This window comes from Polyodon spathula, chromosome 15 (assembly GCF_017654505.1).
Source record: "Polyodon spathula isolate WHYD16114869_AA chromosome 15, ASM1765450v1, whole genome shotgun sequence".
NCBI classification, from domain to species: domain Eukaryota; kingdom Metazoa; phylum Chordata; class Actinopteri; order Acipenseriformes; family Polyodontidae; genus Polyodon; species Polyodon spathula.
In genome coordinates this window covers 35,425,895-35,446,704 of record NC_054548.1, presented here as the reverse complement: position 1 = coordinate 35,446,704, position 20,810 = coordinate 35,425,895, and the positions used below count along the sequence as shown (strand labels likewise).

The following is a 20,810-nucleotide window of genomic DNA, read 5'->3' as shown; positions in this document are numbered from 1 at the left end:
TCCTGCACTTGGTTTTGTAATTAGAAACTAGAAGGATTGTGAGATACCTCAGTGAAAACTAATATCACATTCGTGAGAGTCTTGAGAACCACCAGACACCTAACACATATCGAGAGCTGTTGCCTTGGGCCAGCAAAAAGCCAGAGCAGCACTACACCAGTCACAAAAATAACCGCTGGTGACTGTGTTCAGTATTGTTGTGGGGTGGATAAAGTGTGTTTATTATTTGGACTACAACCTCTTATTATTACCTCTATGCACTACGTTGTTGTGTATTGCTGGAGTTTATTGTTTCGTTACCAGGCCTGGATTAAAAATAAGTAAAAACCACTTTCCAAACCGGATTACAGTTTCTGTCTTATTCTTGCACTGCATCACCTCTGCACCTGTATCCACTCAGAAACCTTGTCACAATGTCCCACACAGGTGCAGCTCTATGGTTGTTTTGCCTTCTTTCCATGGAATTGCACCTACCAGTACATAATATATGAAGTGCAAAACATCTCAACTGAAAACGCTGACAGTTTTTTTGTCCATACTTGCAAAAGAAGACCATCAAGAGTTCCTTGTAGGAAACAGTAATGTAGTAATGTAGCTTACTTGTACTGTACTAGTTTGCACTTTATTGCACTCATAGGTTTTAATAAATGTTTTCAGTGTAATGAGTGTCTTACTAAAAGATTTTTAACGGCATGCACGCTTGTTTGTTTTGATCATTGTACTGGTGATTGGGGGACATTTTGAATGTCAGGTTATTGCGTGGCAGTTTATACTGTCCATCGCTGTCTGCAGGTGAATCATGTTAACACAAACAGCACCCATTCTAAGTGGTGGTGACTGTACCAGCTAACTGTTTTTGAAGAAGTGTTCCTATGGTGTCTGAAGAACAGACCTGTCTTGGTAGACAATTGTTTTTTATATGCCTAGTTTTAGAATTACACAACCAGTTGTCATGAGCAAATGTATTTATTTATTTGTCTAACAGAAGACTTGGCAGTATTTTGTTAATTCTAGTCTGGATGACTTAGTATAGAGCCATGCATAATCCTAATATGTTCTAGAACTAACTGATAAAATGTTCAGTTCAATTATGTATGAAGACAGTGCTCATTTTTTTCAACCTAAGGCTATGACCACGTAAAATAGTAAAATCAGTCTTTTACTAATTTAAAAAGAACTGACTTGCTCCATTGCAATTGCAAATATGGGTAGGAGTCACAGGTCTTTGTGCAAATTTCACATCGCGGGTCATTCTGTTTTGTCCAACCCTTGAAAACCTTTAAGAGCAAGTCGTTTCATATGTTAATTTCCATTACTATTTTATTGTGTGTTAAACATGTGTGATTACTGGTTCTGGATCATAATGATTTAACACCAAATTACAATTTCTCTATCATCTCTCTTTAACCAATATTGGAGCAACAGAACTCAGAACCACCCAAAGGCTGAATACACCATAAGCTAGGGCGATGTAAAAGAGCATTTAACATGACATTCAAATAAACAAGCATGGCTCTGGAATATCTGATAAATAAAATATTTGCAGCAAAAATTTGTGGGCTCAAGTGCATTTTTATTGAACGAAAAAAGTTAAACTGCTAGTTTCTCAAGCTTGCTTTTAAAGATTTTTTTTTTTTCTACAAATACAAAATCGCAGTTTTAAATGATTATATTTAAATACATGAGAAGACAGACTTTATATATTGTGCCAAAACAAAAGGGTTATGAAGTTCACTCTTGGTCTTCATCCCAGTCTTTCTTAGCTTGTGGTGCTTTGGGTCCTCCTGCTGGTTTTGCCATAATTATCTGTAAAAACAACAAAAAAAAAAAAAAAAAAAAATCATACAATAGTTCACATCTGGGACAAAACACCTCCATGCAAACACACTGTGCACATGTATTTTATTCATTTAGGTAAACAATAAACTACTTTAGGTCAACTTAATAGAATAAAAAAACACCACAGTTTACAAACATGTTCTATTTCTCCCATGCACTCAACTGTCAATGAAAACAAGAGCAAATATTTTAGAAGATTATAAAAGAATACAACTTCAACTAAATTGCAAAAAAAGGACCGATGTGTGGCAGCAGCTCCCGTTTTGCAGCAAGAATGTGTGACATGTTAATTATATACAAAACATGCTGTCATAAACCAGTGGCTGTGGGTTAGCTGTATGAATTTTGATTAATATCAACACACACACATATCCAGACTGTTTTCAGAAATGGCTGTAAACTTGTTCTACTCTCGGTCTCATCAATGTTAGTATCTATCTGCAAACTGTGGTAAACAACCAAAGCTGGTGCTGGTTATTTTCATGCAGTGAACTCCTGTTCATTATGGCACCTTAATAAATTAATAATGGCTGTCAAATTTATCAGGTTCATCCTCCCAACTGTCTTTATCCCAGTGTCCTTGTTGTTTAGGGGCTTTGGGTCCACCTGCTGGCTTAGCCATAATAATCTGACAGGGAAAGTTTAAAATCAATGAACAAGTAGTAAAAGACAATGTCTTCACCAGTAGTGTATATTTACTAGTACATTTAATTCACATTATAAAATGTTGTAGAGCTACATTTAGCAAGGGTACATTTTTATACTTCATGCTGGGAAAAAAAATAAAAAAAAATCAATAAGATGCATCTTTTCTTCCTTACCTGATCAACTCGAAGTACCGTGACAGCAGAATTTGTGGCCAGTTTGATTCCCCAGTGTTTCACAAGGTATGGGTCTAAGATACCAGCTTCCAGCATGTCTATCACAGCTGCACCTTCACCCTGTAACCAAAGCAGAAATTATAAAGATTATAAAGCTTCAACAAATTAGGAACTACTAGACCACAAAATAAATTTACTCTAACCAGATACTGACAACTCAACCACTTCTAAGTTAAAAGTAAATTACACATTGGTTTGTTTTTTAAACAAATACATGTACATTTCTTTCCTCATTCTCACTACTGTGGAAGTTAGTCAGGATTTATTTAGGTTTCAGAGGGCACATGCAGTTTCCTTGTTAAAATTGTGGAAGTGTGTTGTGCCAATGCCTACCTCAATATCAAATCCAATATTTTTGTTCCCTTCTTGATGGACAGCATACAGTTTGGAGATAAGTTCATTGCCCTTGACACCAGAGTTCTCTGCAAGAGCACGCGGAATGGCTTCAAAAGCCTCTGCAAATTTCTTGATAGCATATTGTTCAAGACCTGGGCAAGACTAAAGCAAGACAAAATGATACACTTCAGTGCTGCAAACTGAAGGTAGTATTTCTAGAATTCAATGTTTGTATGGCTTACCTCTCCATAAGAAGTAATGTGCTTAGCCAGTTCAATCTCAGTTGCACCAGCACCAGGAACAAGACGCTTGTCCTAGTTTTTTATTTAAAAAAAAAACAAACAGGATCAACACAGCACCTCAAGCCTATTTAAAAGTTTTAGACAGCAAAAAGTAAACAAACCAGATTATGCACACCACACATTGTTCTCTATGGAAAGCCATCGGGGTAAAAAAAAAAGCGTTGTGCTGCTTTAGAGCAAGTCATAATCTCATGGGACAAAAAAATGGCAAACCTGTCATTCTGAAATGCCTAGCTTAAACAGTTCCCAGCTTGTATATATTATATATTTTACACTAATTAATAACCAACAATGACTTTTTTTATTAAAGCCAACATAAAAACACAAAAAGGACTTTTGCTTCATTTTTATTTTGCAAGAGAGAAATGTATCTTTAATGGACATTTTTAAAAACTCCCCCCCCCCCCCCCCCCCCCCCCTTGCAAATGACCCTTGGGGTTGTCTTGCAAATGACCCCATGGCAACACAGACAACTCACTTTACCAGAAGCCATTTTAATAGATTTCCAAAGTAGCCTAGTTTAACACATTTCATTAACATTCATGTTTGACTCGAGAAACAACACAGAATCTAGATTTACTCTACTGTGTACCCCCTATGACCCTTAGAAGTACCCCTAGGGGTACGTGTACCCCCAGTTGAACTCCCCTGGTAAAGAAATGGAAATCCTTGCATATCCTTACCCTTACAAGAACTTTGAATGTGTTTACTCCATCATCAACTGCCCTTTCAATGTCATCCATTAAATTATTTGTAGAGCCGCGGATTACAAGTGTGGAAATTGCACCTTCCTCTTTTTCTGAGACAAAAAAAAAAAAAAAAACACTTACATTTATGATGTTGTATATAGTGCATTTACAAATACATTCAATTCCCTTTACCATCAAATCCCTACAAAATCCTACAACTTCTAATCATAAATGAATTACAAGTGTTAATAATGAAGTCCCTCTTAGCCAATCAATGCAGAAGACTCCCCTTTAACACTAGAACTGCCGAGATTTCAGACTACATACAAGCAACCGCACCCGCAAAATGTGCGGCTCCATTTTAAAACGGCTTCCATACGAAAATGAAAAACAAGAAATCAGATACAACTTAATATTTTTTATTTTTGAACATCATACATAACGTTTTCAGAGCAGAAACTTTGGATGTACATTGAAAATCTAACTTCTTACTTTTTTTAAAAAAGAGCACATATACATGAACATGAAAAACTGTAATAAGACTTTACGCAATAAACTTCTGTGTAAACAGGTGTAGAAAGCTGTATGCACATAAAATTATAAAGCATAATTAACTCGTTATAAAAACAGCATAAAACAAAAATATAACTTACGCAACGTGAAAGCACTTTGACTGAATCAGAGTTCAAAGGCTCTGACTGTCTGTTCAGAGTTCTATTACAGCTTTCTCAGTACAATCTTTGCAGGAAGCACGCTTTTTAACTGTACCAGTGCATTTGCCACACACTGCCTTTTCACAACAGGTGCAGACATCAAAAGTTCTGTTTTTATGGCATTTAGCAACCTGGCATTGTCTTTTACTCCGTGTGCCAGTGGGCGCAGCACTGGCTGAAGGTTGAGGGGCATTTGCTAGCCGGCTTTCGTGTCTCTTATCAAAATGTTTCCGCCGTAGCTCCAGGGCTAACTGCATGAAGTCTCTCTGAGTGATTGTGTTGCCGGTGCACTCCTTGTACAAAACCAAAGCGTTATAGCCACAGCGTACTTCGTTGCATGTAAAGTGTTCTAGCTCTCGTTTAGCACCAGTCCTGATGGTCACTGATTTGTGCAGAAAGCTTAGAATAAGCACATTTGTTTTATTTTTATTTTTTTTCTACATCTGTAGACCCTCAGGGTGGCACACTCGTTCTGCCTGAGGAATGTATTAGAGTGCAGGGGGGCTTGCACGGCTTGAGCTGTTGATGGTAACTCTATTCACAGGACAGGCAGATGATGAAGTCGCTTAGCTATATCATACTGTATTGTGATTCAATGTGTATATTTTGTGACAACTGCTAATAAAATAAATAATAATATATGATGTGTAGAACGGCTTTCATTAGTGTTTCAGCACTCGACAGGAGTATATAATACGTTCTTTCACAATGACTTTGATTTTATTACAAAGTCCAGACTACGTTGTCGGCTATATTGTATTGATTTCAATATGCTGCATAAACCACGGGTCTGGCGGTTGCAGAATTAAGTGCATATAACTTATTCATTTTTACGATTCTGCACCTTAAACACGTATGGGTATTTAATTCAAATATTTAATAACAATTTATCCCATGCATGTCCATGGAGATATTTAAATTTGAATTGCAAAAGCCATTCAAAAAGCAGCTATGGCGGTGCTAGTGTTAAGTACATGTCCCCCATTGAGTCACATGAATGGAAAATAATCAACTGATAAATTCTAAGAAAGGACCTACCCATACAGTGTAAATATTTTTTATTATTACTATAAAAGATTCAACCATAATAAAACTTGCATTTCCTGCAAAATTATTTTAAGCAAGACATTCTTCTTGCTCAGAATTATGCTTTACAGTGCTCCTGTGACCCAGAGAAGAGAACAGGTCAACTGTATATATTTTCTAAAAGGCATTTATAGCTTATACACAGAGGTTTACCTCAAATGGTTGTTAGCCAGTCTATTCTAGTAACCATTTGGAACTTACCATGCTTGAAGACCACCACTTGCGTGTCACCAACTTCTGTCAGGTAAACACTATCACAATGTCCCATCTCTTCTGGAGTAGGTGGTGTCTAAATAAACAAAATGGTGTTACGGTACAATCATGCATTGTTAAATGTCTCAATGTTAGTACTTTATTTGTTAAGTTTATACACAAATACAAAAGCACCACCCCAAAAAAGTCTTTAATTTGAACAAATGCTACAGCTTACCAGTCTGGGAAGCGCCACGGCACCCACTGTTTTGCATAACCTTCTTAAATCCCATTTGGAGTTCATCCTGTAGCAAAGACAACCAAATGCTAATCAGGTTTACAAGGTAGATACTGCATGATTCATTAACTTCTATTACACAGTTGACAACTGTGATATTAGATACTGCAATACTTAAATAAAGTGTTTTTTTTAAACAGTTATTTTTTACCTGACTACCATCAGTTGGTACTTATTGGCATAGTGAAGAGCCATATCAGCCACTTTGCCCCCTGTTACCACCACAGTGGCACCAGCATCTGCAATGGCTTTTACTTGAGATTCCATCATATCTTCCTCTCCCCTGCTGAAGCTCATTAGTTCCTCTGCATTCTTTATCAATACTGTCCCCTATGAGATATGAAAAAATAAAATAAGTTTGTTAAAACCATCAATAACAAATGAGGAGGGTAGACTTTTAAACTACTGGACCCAACTTCACCTATTTTCAACAAAAGAGCCCTCAGAACGTGGTTACATTCTCTCCTGAGAAAGGCATGTTTAGCTCAACAAAATGTTAGGCAACCAGCAAAAATGTACTATTCAGTCCACACTCCACTACCAGCCACCAAATGCAAAGTACAGATTTTCTCCAAGAAAAATACATGTTATACTGCTAGACTGATTGCCATAGGCCATGGAACCTAACTGAAATAGTACAGGAGTGTGAGATTTGAGAAAAACTTCTTGTGCAAGAGACAAAATGCTTAAAAAAACTATTTGTCCAATGGGCAAAGTATAACAGTAAATCTTGTTGTCTCAGGCATCGGGCGATATGAATTCCACACCCCTATAGTATATACAATGTCTCTTTATTGCCCATTAAATTGAAAATGCCAGTAAAAACAGAACTGATACCCAGAAAAGAATGTGCAGCATCCTTATAGTGATATCATCATTTTTGTTCTCAGAACAGTGGTAGTGTAACATCTTTAGCTGCGTCTTTACCTTGGTCTCTGTTACCATGCAGTCAAATGGACAGGAAAACACAGCGATTTTTGCATCTTTGACAGAGGTGACATCTCCTTCAGTTTCTCTTTTAAATACCATTCCATGCAAAACTGAGGAAGCAGTCAGTCCAGAGCCCTTCCAGGAAACACAATACAAGTTATTATACATGGCTTTACAAAATAACAACAATTACCTTCTGTGATTCAAAAATACATACCACAATCTTACACACTCGGACTCCATCCACGTTGAAATTACCAGATTCAGGAAAAATAGACACTAAAAAGGAAAAGCACAAGTTAAAAAAAAAACTCATGCAAGTCCAGGTAGCGCATGCAGGCATTCATACATTAACGACTGAGCAAAACTTAACACCATCCACCATCATACTGATGTAAATACCAAAATGAACCATTTTAAATAAAACACATAATTCTTTATTCCTGCTAAAAATGCATATGACTGTTTAATGTGTAAAGGTGATGGATTGCTTTTAACAAGAGCCGCAAAAAGAAATAATATGTTAGCAGTGCAAGCTACACTTAACATTACACGTCGCTTATGCTTAAATCAAACAAACAAACAAACTTACCACAGGCCTGTGCAATGAGCTTTGACAGAAAGTCTTCATTGCCATATTGTTTGCTCATTACTGCAGTGCGGATCAGAGAAGACGCCTCTTCAACATCAGAAAGGTTCTTTGCAGAAGAACATACACAGTCTGGGAGAATCTCCAGAGCTTTTTTGCAAGCCATTTCATAGCCTTCAATCACCTGGAAGAAATTAAACATGCAGTGTTGTAAGTGTGATATACAGAATGATACCTCCACATACCCCTGCATTCTGATTTTGACTCAATTCCCTGGGCTAAAGAATGTCCTAATCAAATTTAATGAATGCAAAATGTATGTGACATACATACAAAGACTGTCGGACACATAGGCCACCTCCACATAACAAGGAATACAATGCTATGAAAAACTAAAGAATATACTGCTACAATATACTTTTACTCCTCACCTCTGAGACAGAAAGACCCATTCTGAGAAGCTCTTCTGCAAGTTCAAGAAGGGCTCCTGCAAACACCAGAACAAAGTTTGTTCCATCCCCAACCTCTTGTTCTTGCATGTGTGATGCCATAACGATCATTCTAGCTGCAGGGTGCTGAACCTGTAACAAATAAATATTTATATGGAATTACCTTTTACTGTACAGCAATAGTTAACCATTTTTAAATACACTGCATCCAATTATTTGCATATAAATACAAAAGCCAAATAAAAATAAAACAAATGTAACACAGTTAACGGAAATTAATCTTTTAGATAGGTTTCTTTTCAGACTAACCAACGCTGCAAATTTTCTAAAATTCTCAATCGAGGATCCTACTAGATCAGGGTTGTCCAATACGTTAACCACATGCAGCGTTCCAGCTAGGCGGCGCCATTGCGCCAATGCCCTCCTGAAATAAAAACTGTCCCGCTGAATTTCTCTTAACAAGCCTGTGTGTTTTATTTCCTGTGTGCGTGCAAATCGATATTAATTTTTTTCAATGACCCAATTGAAGTTTATTGTAACTTAAGTACTATTGGATCATTTCAAAATACAGAATGTATGGCCAATCAGAAACCAAAGAATTGCCATGCAGTCTAATTTTACAAGCCGTTACTTCTGGTGTAAGACAAGGACTTTCAATCCAGTGAAAAAATATGGAGTATTAGCTCAATACTAGTACATTACCAGCAAAGGGCGATCAAGACGAAATGTGTCAGATTAAAATGCCAGAAATGTCTTGCGAATGAAGCTCTCTTAAATTTCCCTGCCATCATCAGTGATGTGTGGTAACAAGCAGGTAACAATTTGTGTGGCAACAACATCCATCACACTGGTTTTAGGTAAGCATTTTATTATGAATTTTTAATTTGCATCAGTAATGTATGTTTTAGTCACCAAGAATTTAAAAATGCTAACAACATGGATAGTGAACTCTCTCTGCCTGTTTTTCTGTAATTGTATAATCAATAAAAATACATGATGCAATTTGCTATCAAGGAATAGTCCTATGTCATTTCTGAGTGATTGAGGCTAGCACGGAGACTTAGGTGATTTTAATTAATTAGCAATTACAATAAAATGATGTTGATGTTTCCAACAACTAGAAACATGTTTGAGGGACTATTTTTTTATCAAAAATATATTTTCTGTTAAAATACGGTAATTTTTATAATAACACACTCTCAGGTGGGGATATGCAGTGGACTAGATTTTTTGGAAAGGAATATCCTTTACTCTGATACACCAGCATCACTGACATATTTCCCAATATTTTCCCCAAAAGTGAGTATTGTAGCAATACCTTGATTGTATCTGCTAAAATGGAGTATAAAAGGTGGGCAACAAAGCAAAAAAAATAATTACCTAGCATGTATTTCAACGTCAACACTGGTACAATGAGATAGTGGTAGATGTTGGATTTTTTTTTTTTTTTTTTTAAAGTAAATAGACATGTAAACAGACTTGTGTTAGTGTTTAAAAAAAAAAAAAAAAAAAAAAAAATGTTATTTGTTAATTTTACCACTAACTTGTGTTGTCCCTGTTTGAACACCAGGTTTGTTATATTTATTTATTTATTTAACAGTGTACATTTACTTGTATTATGTAAGTGTAAGGGAGGCGTTTTCTACTAAAATTAGTGCATGTGGCTAAAACAGTGAGCAGTCAGTGATTTCTATTGGACAACACTGTACTATAGTCGCAGACTATACTATTACAATTACTTGAAGCACAGGGCTGTTGTTGTTCACGAGATTTAAAGCTATATTACAGTATGATAGTATTTACACACTTCTGGCATTTAAAACGGAATTGCAAATTGTGGTGAAATGTAAAAAAATGCATCAAAAGAAATGTGGTATACGAAAAGCCCCAATCAGATCAATAAGTACCACAAAACAAATTCCACTGAAACGCTGAAAAGAAGTTGACAGCAGGCAGAAGCAACGTCTGAGCAGGAAAAAAGAAAAAAAGAAGCCAAGGATTTAGAAGCATGAGGGATAATAGGGCACGAAAGAACTGTACAAAGTCACCTGTACACAGAAGAGCTGTATGCATGTAGACCTTGCTGCAAACCACTTTAAGAAAATTAATGAAACAAACCATCTAATATTTGTCAAGAAGCATGAACAGGAATCTGAAGCATTCAACAAAATTTATCTTCCAACATGACAACGACCCAAAGCATACATCGAAGTCAACTCTGGAATTCTTGGAAGAAAACCCAGATAAAACTTATTTGCCATCACCAGCTCACAATCCAATAGAAGTGCTTTACACTGATCTGGAAAAGCTGTAGACAAGCATTGTGTAGCCAATCTGTCTGAGCGAACGGAAATATGCAAGACGGAATTGGACCATATTTCACCAACAAGATTCAACATACTGGTTAAGAATTATCATAAAGTCAAAGACATAATAAAAGCAAAAGGAGGACACTAAATACTAAAGCAGGAGTGCCAATACTTGTTATGAATGAATACTTTAAATTAAATGCTTGTCCTTAATAAGGATGTGCCGATACATCGATACACACAATACTTTTCTTGACAATATGATTATCGATACAGTGACCCATATAATTTATTATTTGATTTTTGTTTAGAATTTTTTATAAACTTGATATAAAACAATGTTTGTGTATGAATTCATGTCAACACTGATATTATTTATTTGTATGTATCCAAGCAGCCTCACATAACAAGTGTAGCTAATGATGTTACGTCAAGCACACGGGAAGCTGAATGGAGACGGGTTATTAATGTTCTTAACCATCTCATCAAGCTATAGAGGGTGACGGAGAAATTCATCCTGCTCCGGCCTGTTTAAAAGTGTGGATTCATTTTAGTTTTAGCTGCGAAAGCACTCGCCTCAAGTTCCTGATAAGACTCGAGCTGTGTGTAAAATATGCAGGGCTCGAATCAAGTATTCAGGGAACACAACCAATCTGAGTTTTCACTTAAAACAACACTTAAATATAACCCAGTCCATAGTACATTTTATTCGCAAGGATCTGCGTCCCTGCTGTACTGTGGAAAATGAAGGGTTTTGAAAAATGATAAATACTTTGGAGCCAAGGTACACTTTACTTACATGTTGTTACATTACTGAAACTGCTGTTCCTGATTTATACCAGAGTGTTAAACAACAGATCATACAAAAGCTTTCTAGGGCAGAGAGGGTAGCGCTCACGTGTGATAGCTGGACCTACGTGACAATTACCCGTCACCACATATCCGCAGACTGGACACTGGTCTTGAGCGTCCTCAAGACAAGCGCTTTACTGCAAAGCTGTACCGGTGAGAATATTGCAGATCTGCTAAAATCAGCTATCGAAGAATGGATCATTGCAGACAAGAACCCCACATTATTGACCGATAATGCTTCGAATATGGTTATTGCCACTCGTGAAGCTAATATGACACACATTGTGTTTTGCTCAAACTTTGAATTTCGCATCTCAGCGTGCACTGAAAATACGTTCTGTAGCTTGCGTGCTGGGTAGAATTAAGAGAATTGTAAGAAAAATCTCAATATATAACAGAATTATATTTGTTTTAATAAGAATCTGCATATAGAAATTACTTTATTTTTCTATTTTTTTTTTTTTATTTCAGGTTCAGAACTTTAAGAAAAAAACATTTGTTTGCAAAAACTGTGCAAAATGTTAAATGTATTATGATTTACAGTATTTGTATTCTTTTTAAAGAAATTTATTTTAAAGTATAAACAAGCAAAGCAGCCTGTGAAGCTTTTTTGACCATTGTTATTGTTAAGATTTGCACAAACAAATGGAACAATAGTTGATTGTGATGATTTTTTTTTGTTTCATGCTTAATTTACTGTATCGTGATACGTATTGTGTTGGAAAACATGGATCGAGAATTGATTAGCAGTTTGCTATGCATGTGGACTTGCAGAGCTATACTGGGGTGTTCTTTTCTGAAAGGAGACTAATATTGCAGATAGCAGACTGTTTGGTTCAAATTGCATGTACTGCTAACAATTGATAGAGACGTTGCGTCTACAAGCTTCTTGACCAACACTGACTGCAAGCTAACAAGATAACAAAAGGCAGATTTATGGACCTTTTGGCTCCAGGAGTGTGAAGAATGCACCGAGTTCAGAGGTTGTCACGCTAGACTACACACACAGACACACACACACACAATAAATTAAATTACCTTTGCTATTGGTTAAGTGTCAGAGAAACAGGAGGTGGACCATCTATACAGAAGGGTATTTAATGTCATGAAAACATTGTAATGATGAGTATTCTGTTTGTCCTGTACCTGGGACCAGACTCCCTGTATATTTCAATAAACCTAACAACTGATTGAAGAAAAGGACTCTGTGCATTTTCTTGAATTACTTAATCACCATCATTTTTTTTAAGTTACTTCATATTGTATCGTGACCCTCGTATCATGATACGTATCGTACCGTGAATACACTGCTGATACCCAGCCCTAGTCCTTGATCTGTTACCTTGAATTAAAGTATAATAAATGTAGGGTGCCAATACTTTTGTCTGCAACTGTAGATCAATGTGTCGTGTATGCATCTTAGACATCAGTCATTTGAGGAGGCAGTGTACACAGTACGTTAATGCAGTTTAATGTAGAATTATTTTCATAAAACAGCCATAACAGCCATTTTATAACTTATTTTTATATAAAACACTGATTGCGATTTATTTTTGGTTTAAGATTTTTTAAGACACTTCAAAGGAAATCCGTAGTGCTACACCAGTGTAATGGTTTTATCTCTGTGTTAAACTGTGAAATTTAAAACATATCTCACCTCCAATTCTCGTAGAATAGTGGCTGCATCATTTGTGACAAAGAGTTTTTCCAAGTGGTTGATGACCATTTTATTCATGCCTGAAAAAATAAAGATCATAAATCCCTTTAGCACAGACAATTTAGTCTTTTAGAACATAAAATCAGATCACATTCTGAGTGACCAGTTTGGTTAACTTGTAGGACTACAAGCTAAGGGAACACCCCTCAGGAAACAAGCAAAGTTCTCTCTAAGCCTTGACCACAGACAATGTGAATCAATCAATAAATAAATATTTATTACTTGTCATGACATTGGTGCATCAATATATTAAATGAACAAAACACATTTCCCTTCACAGACATTGCGCTATATTTAACTCAGACATTGTGCTATATTTAACTCATTAACAGGGTGACAGACTTTAGTAAAAGATACCCTGCATATTTTTTTTTTTTTTTTTGCCAAATTACCCTTTGTATTTTTTCACTATGAAAGTTTTTATACCATTTTATTTTTGTAACAATTAGTGTGTGAATCACCCAGAAAACACTGATTTTTATTTGTTTGAATTAACATTTCACTGCCCCCTAGAACTGCCTTTGTGCCGCTGAATATTCATGCCCAATGGAGGCAACATTGCCTTGCCCTTCATGACCTTAACTTCATGCTCTGATAAAGTAACAGAAAAACTAACGTTAATAAACTGTCAAACTAAATTAACACAGCACCCCTACACGTTAGAAAGTGCAACAGCAACTCTATCATTAATTACGAATACATACTACAGGTGCAATATTCAAGACACACACACACAATTATTTAACAGAATAGTGAATCAAATCACCAAAACAGGAAGCACATTTTTACAGTTAAAGTAATCATCCAGAACCATTTATCTGGAATCATTGCTTTGCAATATAATAATTTTTTTTACTTTTGGTAAAGAGTTGGTTAGCAAAAAAAAAAATGCTTTTTTAGCTTTTTAAATGATCACTGATCTAAATAAAAAACACACATACCATTTGGTCCATAGGCTGTGCGTGTGGTCTGGGCCAGTTCTTTACAGGCTTGGATATTTCTGAAGACTGCCTCTTCAAGTCCAGAGTAATGCTAGAATAAAAGTGAAAAACAGAATTAAAAAACATGCCAGTCACTGAAACTGAATCATCATACTTGTATTAATCCAGATACACATTCCCTTCCCGTATATAAGCACTAGAGTAAAATGTTGCGTCAGGTGGATGTCACAAAGCAAAGCAATTTAAATCAGATCACCACCTCTTCTCGTTCTAGTCTATGTACATATGACTTTACCATTAGCTATACAGAATTTTGTAAATTTACTTGCAGCCAAGAACAAAAATGTAAAATCCATTCTTAGCATGCACTAACTGATATGGTATGTGAATTAATCTTGATCTTTAGATAGCTGACCCCTTTACCATCACAAGTGCAAAGGCTACAGCATTAGACCAGCTCACTGACAGCCATAACCTTTAAGCACAAATCCTACCTAGAACTGTAGATTTATTTGTGTTTATTTTTGTATGTCAGATAACTGTCATAATGGTTTTGTGCTGTCAACTAAGCACATTTTCGACAAATTAGAAAAATAAAAAAGGCATGCAACCCTTATGCTTGTATTTAGGCATCTATATTCAAATAAAAAAAAATACTTGGTGGAATCTGCAGCAATTATGCATTTTAATGAATCAATGCAGAATAGTTAATAATGAGAATACTTTATTATTTAATTGGCATATTAATATAATAATGCCGGGCTGACAACCGCCGTTTCAGTGATCAAACTGACCGCAAGAAGCCCCGCCCTGTGGCTGTCCACTAAACACAGTATCCAGGGCACTAAAGAGAAAAAAAAAACATGCTAATGGGTTGAATCTTTGAGTTTTATAAGAAAAGGTGAAATTTACAGTGACATTTTGTTCATTTTGGTGTTTTCACAAGGTTAAAAATACCCCAAAAAACTAACATACTTTTCCATCTTAAATTTCATAACCACAATCAGTATAAATGTACTTTTTACTAGAGAAGACTTGCGTATATTCCCGATTGCCAAAATTTTACATATATACATATAACACATGGTCTAATATCCCCATATATGGAGAGCAACGGTTAAAATGAATCAACAATGGACAGCACATGGGCATCACCGCAATAAGGGCAAAGAGAAAATATACACCTATATGAACTTGGCTTTACTGTACACGAAACTGTGATTCCAGTTGCAGATAACAAGCGTACTAAACTATGAAGTGAGTTACGAAGTAAATGATCACGACTGAATTAATTCTGATTTGTGGCCTGTATCAGCCGGCTTTATTCTAGAAGCTTCCCACATGACACAGCGTCTTGGTAATAACTGGGTCTGCTTCTTTCCAGCTAAATTAGAATCTTCTCAGGTGTCGGGTACCAGTTTATTATTGTGCAAAACAAAACATAATTCCGGTTCTTACCTTAGCGCCATCCTTTAACATTTGGGCAAAGCCCGGTGCCTTTGGTACGTGAAGAGCCATGCCTGCGCTGTTTCTGCAACCCGGTGTGGCGAGGAAAGGGGAATCAGCAGTCAATCGAGTGCAGAGCAAAGAAAAGACAGGCTGAATTAATCAACCACCGAATCATTGCACCACAGCAGGACAGATGGTCGATCACCGGCCCAAAATTCAGGCCATTGATGTTTTCAACGTTTCAGTACCTCGCTGCATAAATTATTAAATATACAAATGCTTATTATGATATATTTTGTATTATATATATATATATATATATATATATATATATATAGGTGCCCATTGTTTTTTTAAGAAGGTAGTTAATTTATAGAAATAGGAAAAGCAGCAAGTAACCCATGCATTTCACTACAGTATTAATACAAAGCAGCAAGTATGAAGGAGAAGGGGCGCAACGCTGCCTGGCCTTGCACATGGTCAATGATAGTATGCTAATGCCTTTCCTGTCCATTTTTTTTCTGTTGTACCTTCCTTCCCCTTGAGATCAGAAGGATACCACCCAGCTACAATATGTAAGAGGGTGGTACAATTTCAAGACAGAGTGAGCTTTAGTTAATAGCGTGTCGTTGGTTACAGAACTCAAAATCAATCAAACAAAAAATTTTGAAAATTGTCCCCAACTGTAACGCCTTGCCACTCCGGGGCTGAACAATTTTAATTTGTTTTGTTTTAGTCTGTTGTCCTGTATTGTTTAATTTTACCTACATTATGTTTTGTAAACTAAACCTGTAACTAATTGTAGCTTACTAAAAAATTCCCTAAAATGTCTACCATTCACAAGATATATAGATCTATATATATTATATATATATATATATATATATATATATATATATATATATTATATATTCAGATGTGCAATTTCACTGGCTTTTTTCCAACCAATAACCAATCAGTTTCTTCCCTTATTGACTGACATGCATTTAGTCAGTAATGGTTTGACCCAGAAGAACTGGGGTGAAATGACCCAGGAAGTGGGCGTGCAAACATAACCAAAGAATACGATTTATAAACTGAGAGCTTCCTTTAACTTTATGTAGTACCAGATATCATGTTTTAAAATGAAAATGTGTATGCTATAACATGAGTTTTCTCAAAACTGCACATTTAAGACCTTTGATTATTTTAAGTGGTCAATTCACTAATTTAGAACCTGACTGAAACAAAGATACACTGGAATGGTCAGGGCATACGAGTCGAGAACCACAGGTATATGTGAACAGTTTCCTGCACAAGGGTAAGAATCTTTTTTGAGAATAAGCATAGCCTTGATGAGGCAGCATGTCCCCTTTGTCTACTGCACAAACAAAACATTTTAAAAGACAGCTGAAGAAGACTGTTAAAATTGTCTTGCAAATTAAACATAAAACACAACATTTAAAAAAAAATAATAAATTATAAGATATTAGAATTTTGGTGAACAGAGCAACATGTCTGAATAATCATTCAGAGGATTTATAAGTATGTTAATATGTACTTGTTTGTATAAAGAATAGTTTAAGAATGAAATAATGCTTGTTAGAACAGAAGTGGGATTTAAACCCATGCCTCCAGGGAAAACTATGACTTCAATGCAAATCGTTGGCGAACAGAGAACCTCCAGCTGTGTTATCTTATCCCTGCTGGCTCTGCAAGAATGGTCTGCTGTTGCTGCATACCAAGTTTTATTGCTTCAGTGCACCAAAATACTTTTTCACAGTACATATTTATAAACACAATACTTTTATCTCAGATGTCAATATCTAATGGCCTGTGTGAAAGGTGATTCTAAATTAAAACAATAAGTAGGTCGTTGGACATAAACACATATTTCCACTGACATATTCCAAATCTTTGGAATGCTGAGAAGGACTTTCCTACTATAAGTCATTGTCCATGAGCTTAAAATCCAACCTTTCTGTATAGTACGTGCACTGCTAAAATCTACTTTTGTTGTGTCTGGATGTTGGGCGCCGGCACACACCAAGTTAGCAGCCAGTGGGTGGGTTGTTTTAAAAACCTGCTACTGTGTCTGATTTATCTCCACCATTAAAAATGCTATATACAAATATCGAGATTATTCCAATGTGGTATAAAGTTCTTTCATATATATATATGTATATATATATATATATATATATATATATATATATATATATATATATATATATATATATATATATATCTAACATACAAGAACCTATGAAAACTGTTAGAACAATTGTAATAATCATAATAGATCCCTGTGGCAAAGTGGTTGATACTGTGCAGGTGCAGGTGATTAAAGAACAGACAAACAGTTGTAATCCAGGTGAAAAAGTCCAGTGCTTGACAGCAAAACAAACAGTAAATAATAATGGAGGTGAGTAATACAGCGGCATGTGTTATTTAATTTATAATCCCTGTGTTGCCCGCAAATAATAATCCTGTTATTATTATACACCCACACAAAACACAAAACACATACACAAGTCTGTTAGTGTGTGAATTAGTGCTAGTGGTGCAAATACATTTTTATTTGTGACAAAGGTGCAGTGTTGTCCGTTTTTTTTGCTGGCTCCTGACAACAGCTCCGGAACTGTGTTAACTGTCTGGTAACGTGCAAGACAAGATGAGACAATTACAAACAAACAAAAACACAACACTGACGGTTCTGGCAACAATACATTTTTACTGTCCTTCTGGCTTTTACTGACTACAAACCAAATGAGAAGGAACAGATTATGGTTCTCCGTCCCCCTTATATGCTGTCACGCACGACCCCTTGGTAAACTAATGCAGCTGCCTTTACCATCTGCGGTTGCTACATTGTTTCTCTTCCAGGTCAATACGTTCTTCAATACCGGAGTCTCGCCTTTTTCCAGACTGACCGACTTCTCAAACGGGAAAGAACTGTCAAGCCAGCCTATCAAAAAAACTCTGTCCTCGCTTAGTACCCTCACAGGTCGGGAGAGAGATTTACAACCAAGGTTCATTGTATTTCTGTCACAATCCCCCATAAAAAATATAATGCAATACTCAAACTCAAGAGTGCTTGCATGGCATCATGCCATCACTCCCATGGGCAGAACAAATATAAATATACCCTATATACTGACATTCATTCACTAATAATATTATAAGTATTTATTACTTCCAGTACAGTAAAAATCCTACCATGGAATCTTATATTGAGAAGTACAGAAACTGTTCAAATTTCTTAGACTGCATGCATTTTCTGTGATTTATAAGGAAAAATAATATAACTATACATTATGCTGATAATGCTGTAATGTTGCCCCGGGTGCTTGGAAGGAATGACTTGAACTAGAAAATTGTGAGTAGAAGTGTCTTTTTAATGCCTTATTGGTTTTACATGCTGGTCCGCTTTAATAGCGTGCCCATCTGAATTCATCACTACCTAACTAACTCTGCCCAGGTGAACCCCGAGCGTGCCTACTAATTCATCCTTTATTCTACCCACTTGGGAGTCAGCCTCCTATCTCAGCCCAAACAAAACTGGTGAAAAAATGAGGGTGATTGCACAACTAATGTTACATTATATTGACATTGACATATTAATAATAATATCCCAAGCATTCAATCTTTCCATTACAGTAAACATCCCACCATGGAAGCCAACATTGTGAAGTACTGAAACTATTCACGTCCTCCTCAAAATTACCATGTTATTTATTGCTAAGCCCCCACAAGGGGCACCTGTGAGTAATCACTTTACAAGTAGAAAATAACCAACCATTTTAATACTGTTATCTCCCTTTTTTTAAATTCATTTTCCTGATGGTTTGGTTTACTTTGTATATTGCCGTGTACCTAACACCTCTCAAAAGCAATATAAACTGAATACTGTACTGTTGTACTGTAAATCTTTGAAGCACGATATTGCAGTGAAATGTTATATTATTATTTTACACATAAACGCACTACATTGCTATAAAAGCTGGAAAACTTTTTATCGTCAAACAATTTACAAATATTTTTTAATTAAATGAACAATACATAGTTTTAACTTAAGTTCATTTTTAGCTTATTAGCTTAAAATATAAAACTATATTTTAGATTTTATTGCATGTTTAGTAGTTACTCTGTGCTAGCATTTATACTTTGATAAGACCTGTCCTCCAGAGATTTAAAACTTTAAAACCCAAAGGCAAATGTGTTCTTCAAAATGCTATGGTGAACATCTAGAGCTAGTACAGAAGTAAGAACACAAAAGCTGGTACCAAAATCACTTCAAAGAGCAAATTATGATTGTGCCCAACCATTTCCTTAGCCTTATTGTCTTGCGCTATGATCAAAATTGAGCTCATCATTTGAAAATTAAATAACATCTGCGTGTGTTCAATGATTACCACTGCTTGCTATTGTTAGACTTAAAGGGTATATAAGGACCTTTTTATTGTATTGTGTTACATATTCCCATGTGTTGCTGTAACTGTTTACGTAAGGTGTGTGCATTGTTTTAATTGGATTTTTTTTAACATTTTGACCACTTTTTTAAACTTTTAAATTGCATTTCCTGCCTCAAGATGGTTTCACATGTACCCGCATGGACCTCTCAGAACTACATTTCCCATCATCCTCCTGCTCACTGGTAAATCCATCCCAGTTACATATGTGAGCAGTAAACCCTGAAAACCCAATGAAATAGGTGTTAATAAATTGCAAATGAGCATAATTGAGCATAGCTCTTAACATCTTCAATAAGATGCAAACACCATTCTAAAACCTAATAGTGCTGTTTGTAGCATAACAATCCTAAACAGACATGAAAACCCCCTTTGATATGTTCCCATCAATCCTCTTTCATTAGTATACTGTGTTAGGAAATTATCCTGCAAGCACATCTTGAAGTATAACTTCCCCTATTGTACAGTACAAATCAGAACACATCAAGACCTTGCCCAAGCATTACTTTTTCATGTTACTGATGGCTCTAAATTTGACTTACCAGCAGTGGTGGGGGATGAATGTCACTGACATCAGTATCCCATCTTAACGCACACTCTAGTAATTTTAAGACAGTGTTTAAGGGATTTTCTGAAAATATAATTCTACAAAACAAAGTTCTACAAGTTCTAAGAAAGTTATTAAAATAACAGATTAATTGTTTTTTACTACTTGGTTTGTTTCTGTTTTCTATGTTACAGTATTGCATTGCAAATCTTATTCTGTACCCAATCAAGTAACAGGGAG

General features: G+C 35.8%; 1 protein-coding gene across 2 annotated transcripts; it reads right to left on the bottom strand.

Moving 5' to 3' along the window:
* Nucleotides 1–1,552: 1,552 nt before the first annotated feature.
* On the bottom strand, nucleotides 1,553–15,700 carry LOC121327945 (T-complex protein 1 subunit theta). Of its 2 annotated transcripts, XM_041272308.1 has the most exons (16): nucleotides 15,582–15,700; nucleotides 14,124–14,214; nucleotides 13,123–13,202; nucleotides 8,287–8,436; nucleotides 7,859–8,039; nucleotides 7,484–7,545; nucleotides 7,264–7,401; nucleotides 6,488–6,666; nucleotides 6,277–6,343; nucleotides 6,048–6,135; nucleotides 4,042–4,157; nucleotides 3,299–3,370; nucleotides 3,054–3,218; nucleotides 2,661–2,780; nucleotides 2,351–2,467; nucleotides 1,726–1,806 (listed from the first exon to the last, which is right to left on the bottom strand). In XM_041272308.1, exons 1-15 carry the CDS (start codon nucleotides 15,639–15,641, stop codon nucleotides 2,360–2,362), a joined length of 1,677 nt encoding a protein of 558 aa, XP_041128242.1. In that variant the 5' UTR covers nucleotides 15,642–15,700; the 3' UTR covers nucleotides 1,726–1,806; nucleotides 2,351–2,359. The 2 variants fall into 2 exon arrangements, with proteins under 2 accessions (XP_041128243.1, XP_041128242.1); XM_041272309.1 differs by lacking the exon at nucleotides 2,351–2,467 and having other exon boundaries at nucleotides 1,553–1,806.
* Between the last annotated feature and the right edge of the window lie 5,110 nt (nucleotides 15,701–20,810).

Excerpts from the sequence above, each read along its gene's own strand:
- LOC121327945 (XM_041272308.1), bottom strand. The coding sequence starts at position 15,641 with ATGGCTCTTCACGTACCAAAGGCACCGGGCTTTGCCCAAATGTTAAAG. Across the intron at positions 8,040-8,286 it reads TGGGTCTTTCTGTCTCAGAG|GTGATTGAAGGCTATGAAAT; the intron begins GTGAGGAGTAAA and ends AATTTCTTCCAG. Across the intron at positions 6,136-6,276 it reads CCGTGGCGCTTCCCAGACTG|ACACCACCTACTCCAGAAGA; the intron begins GTAAGCTGTAGC and ends TTGTTTATTTAG.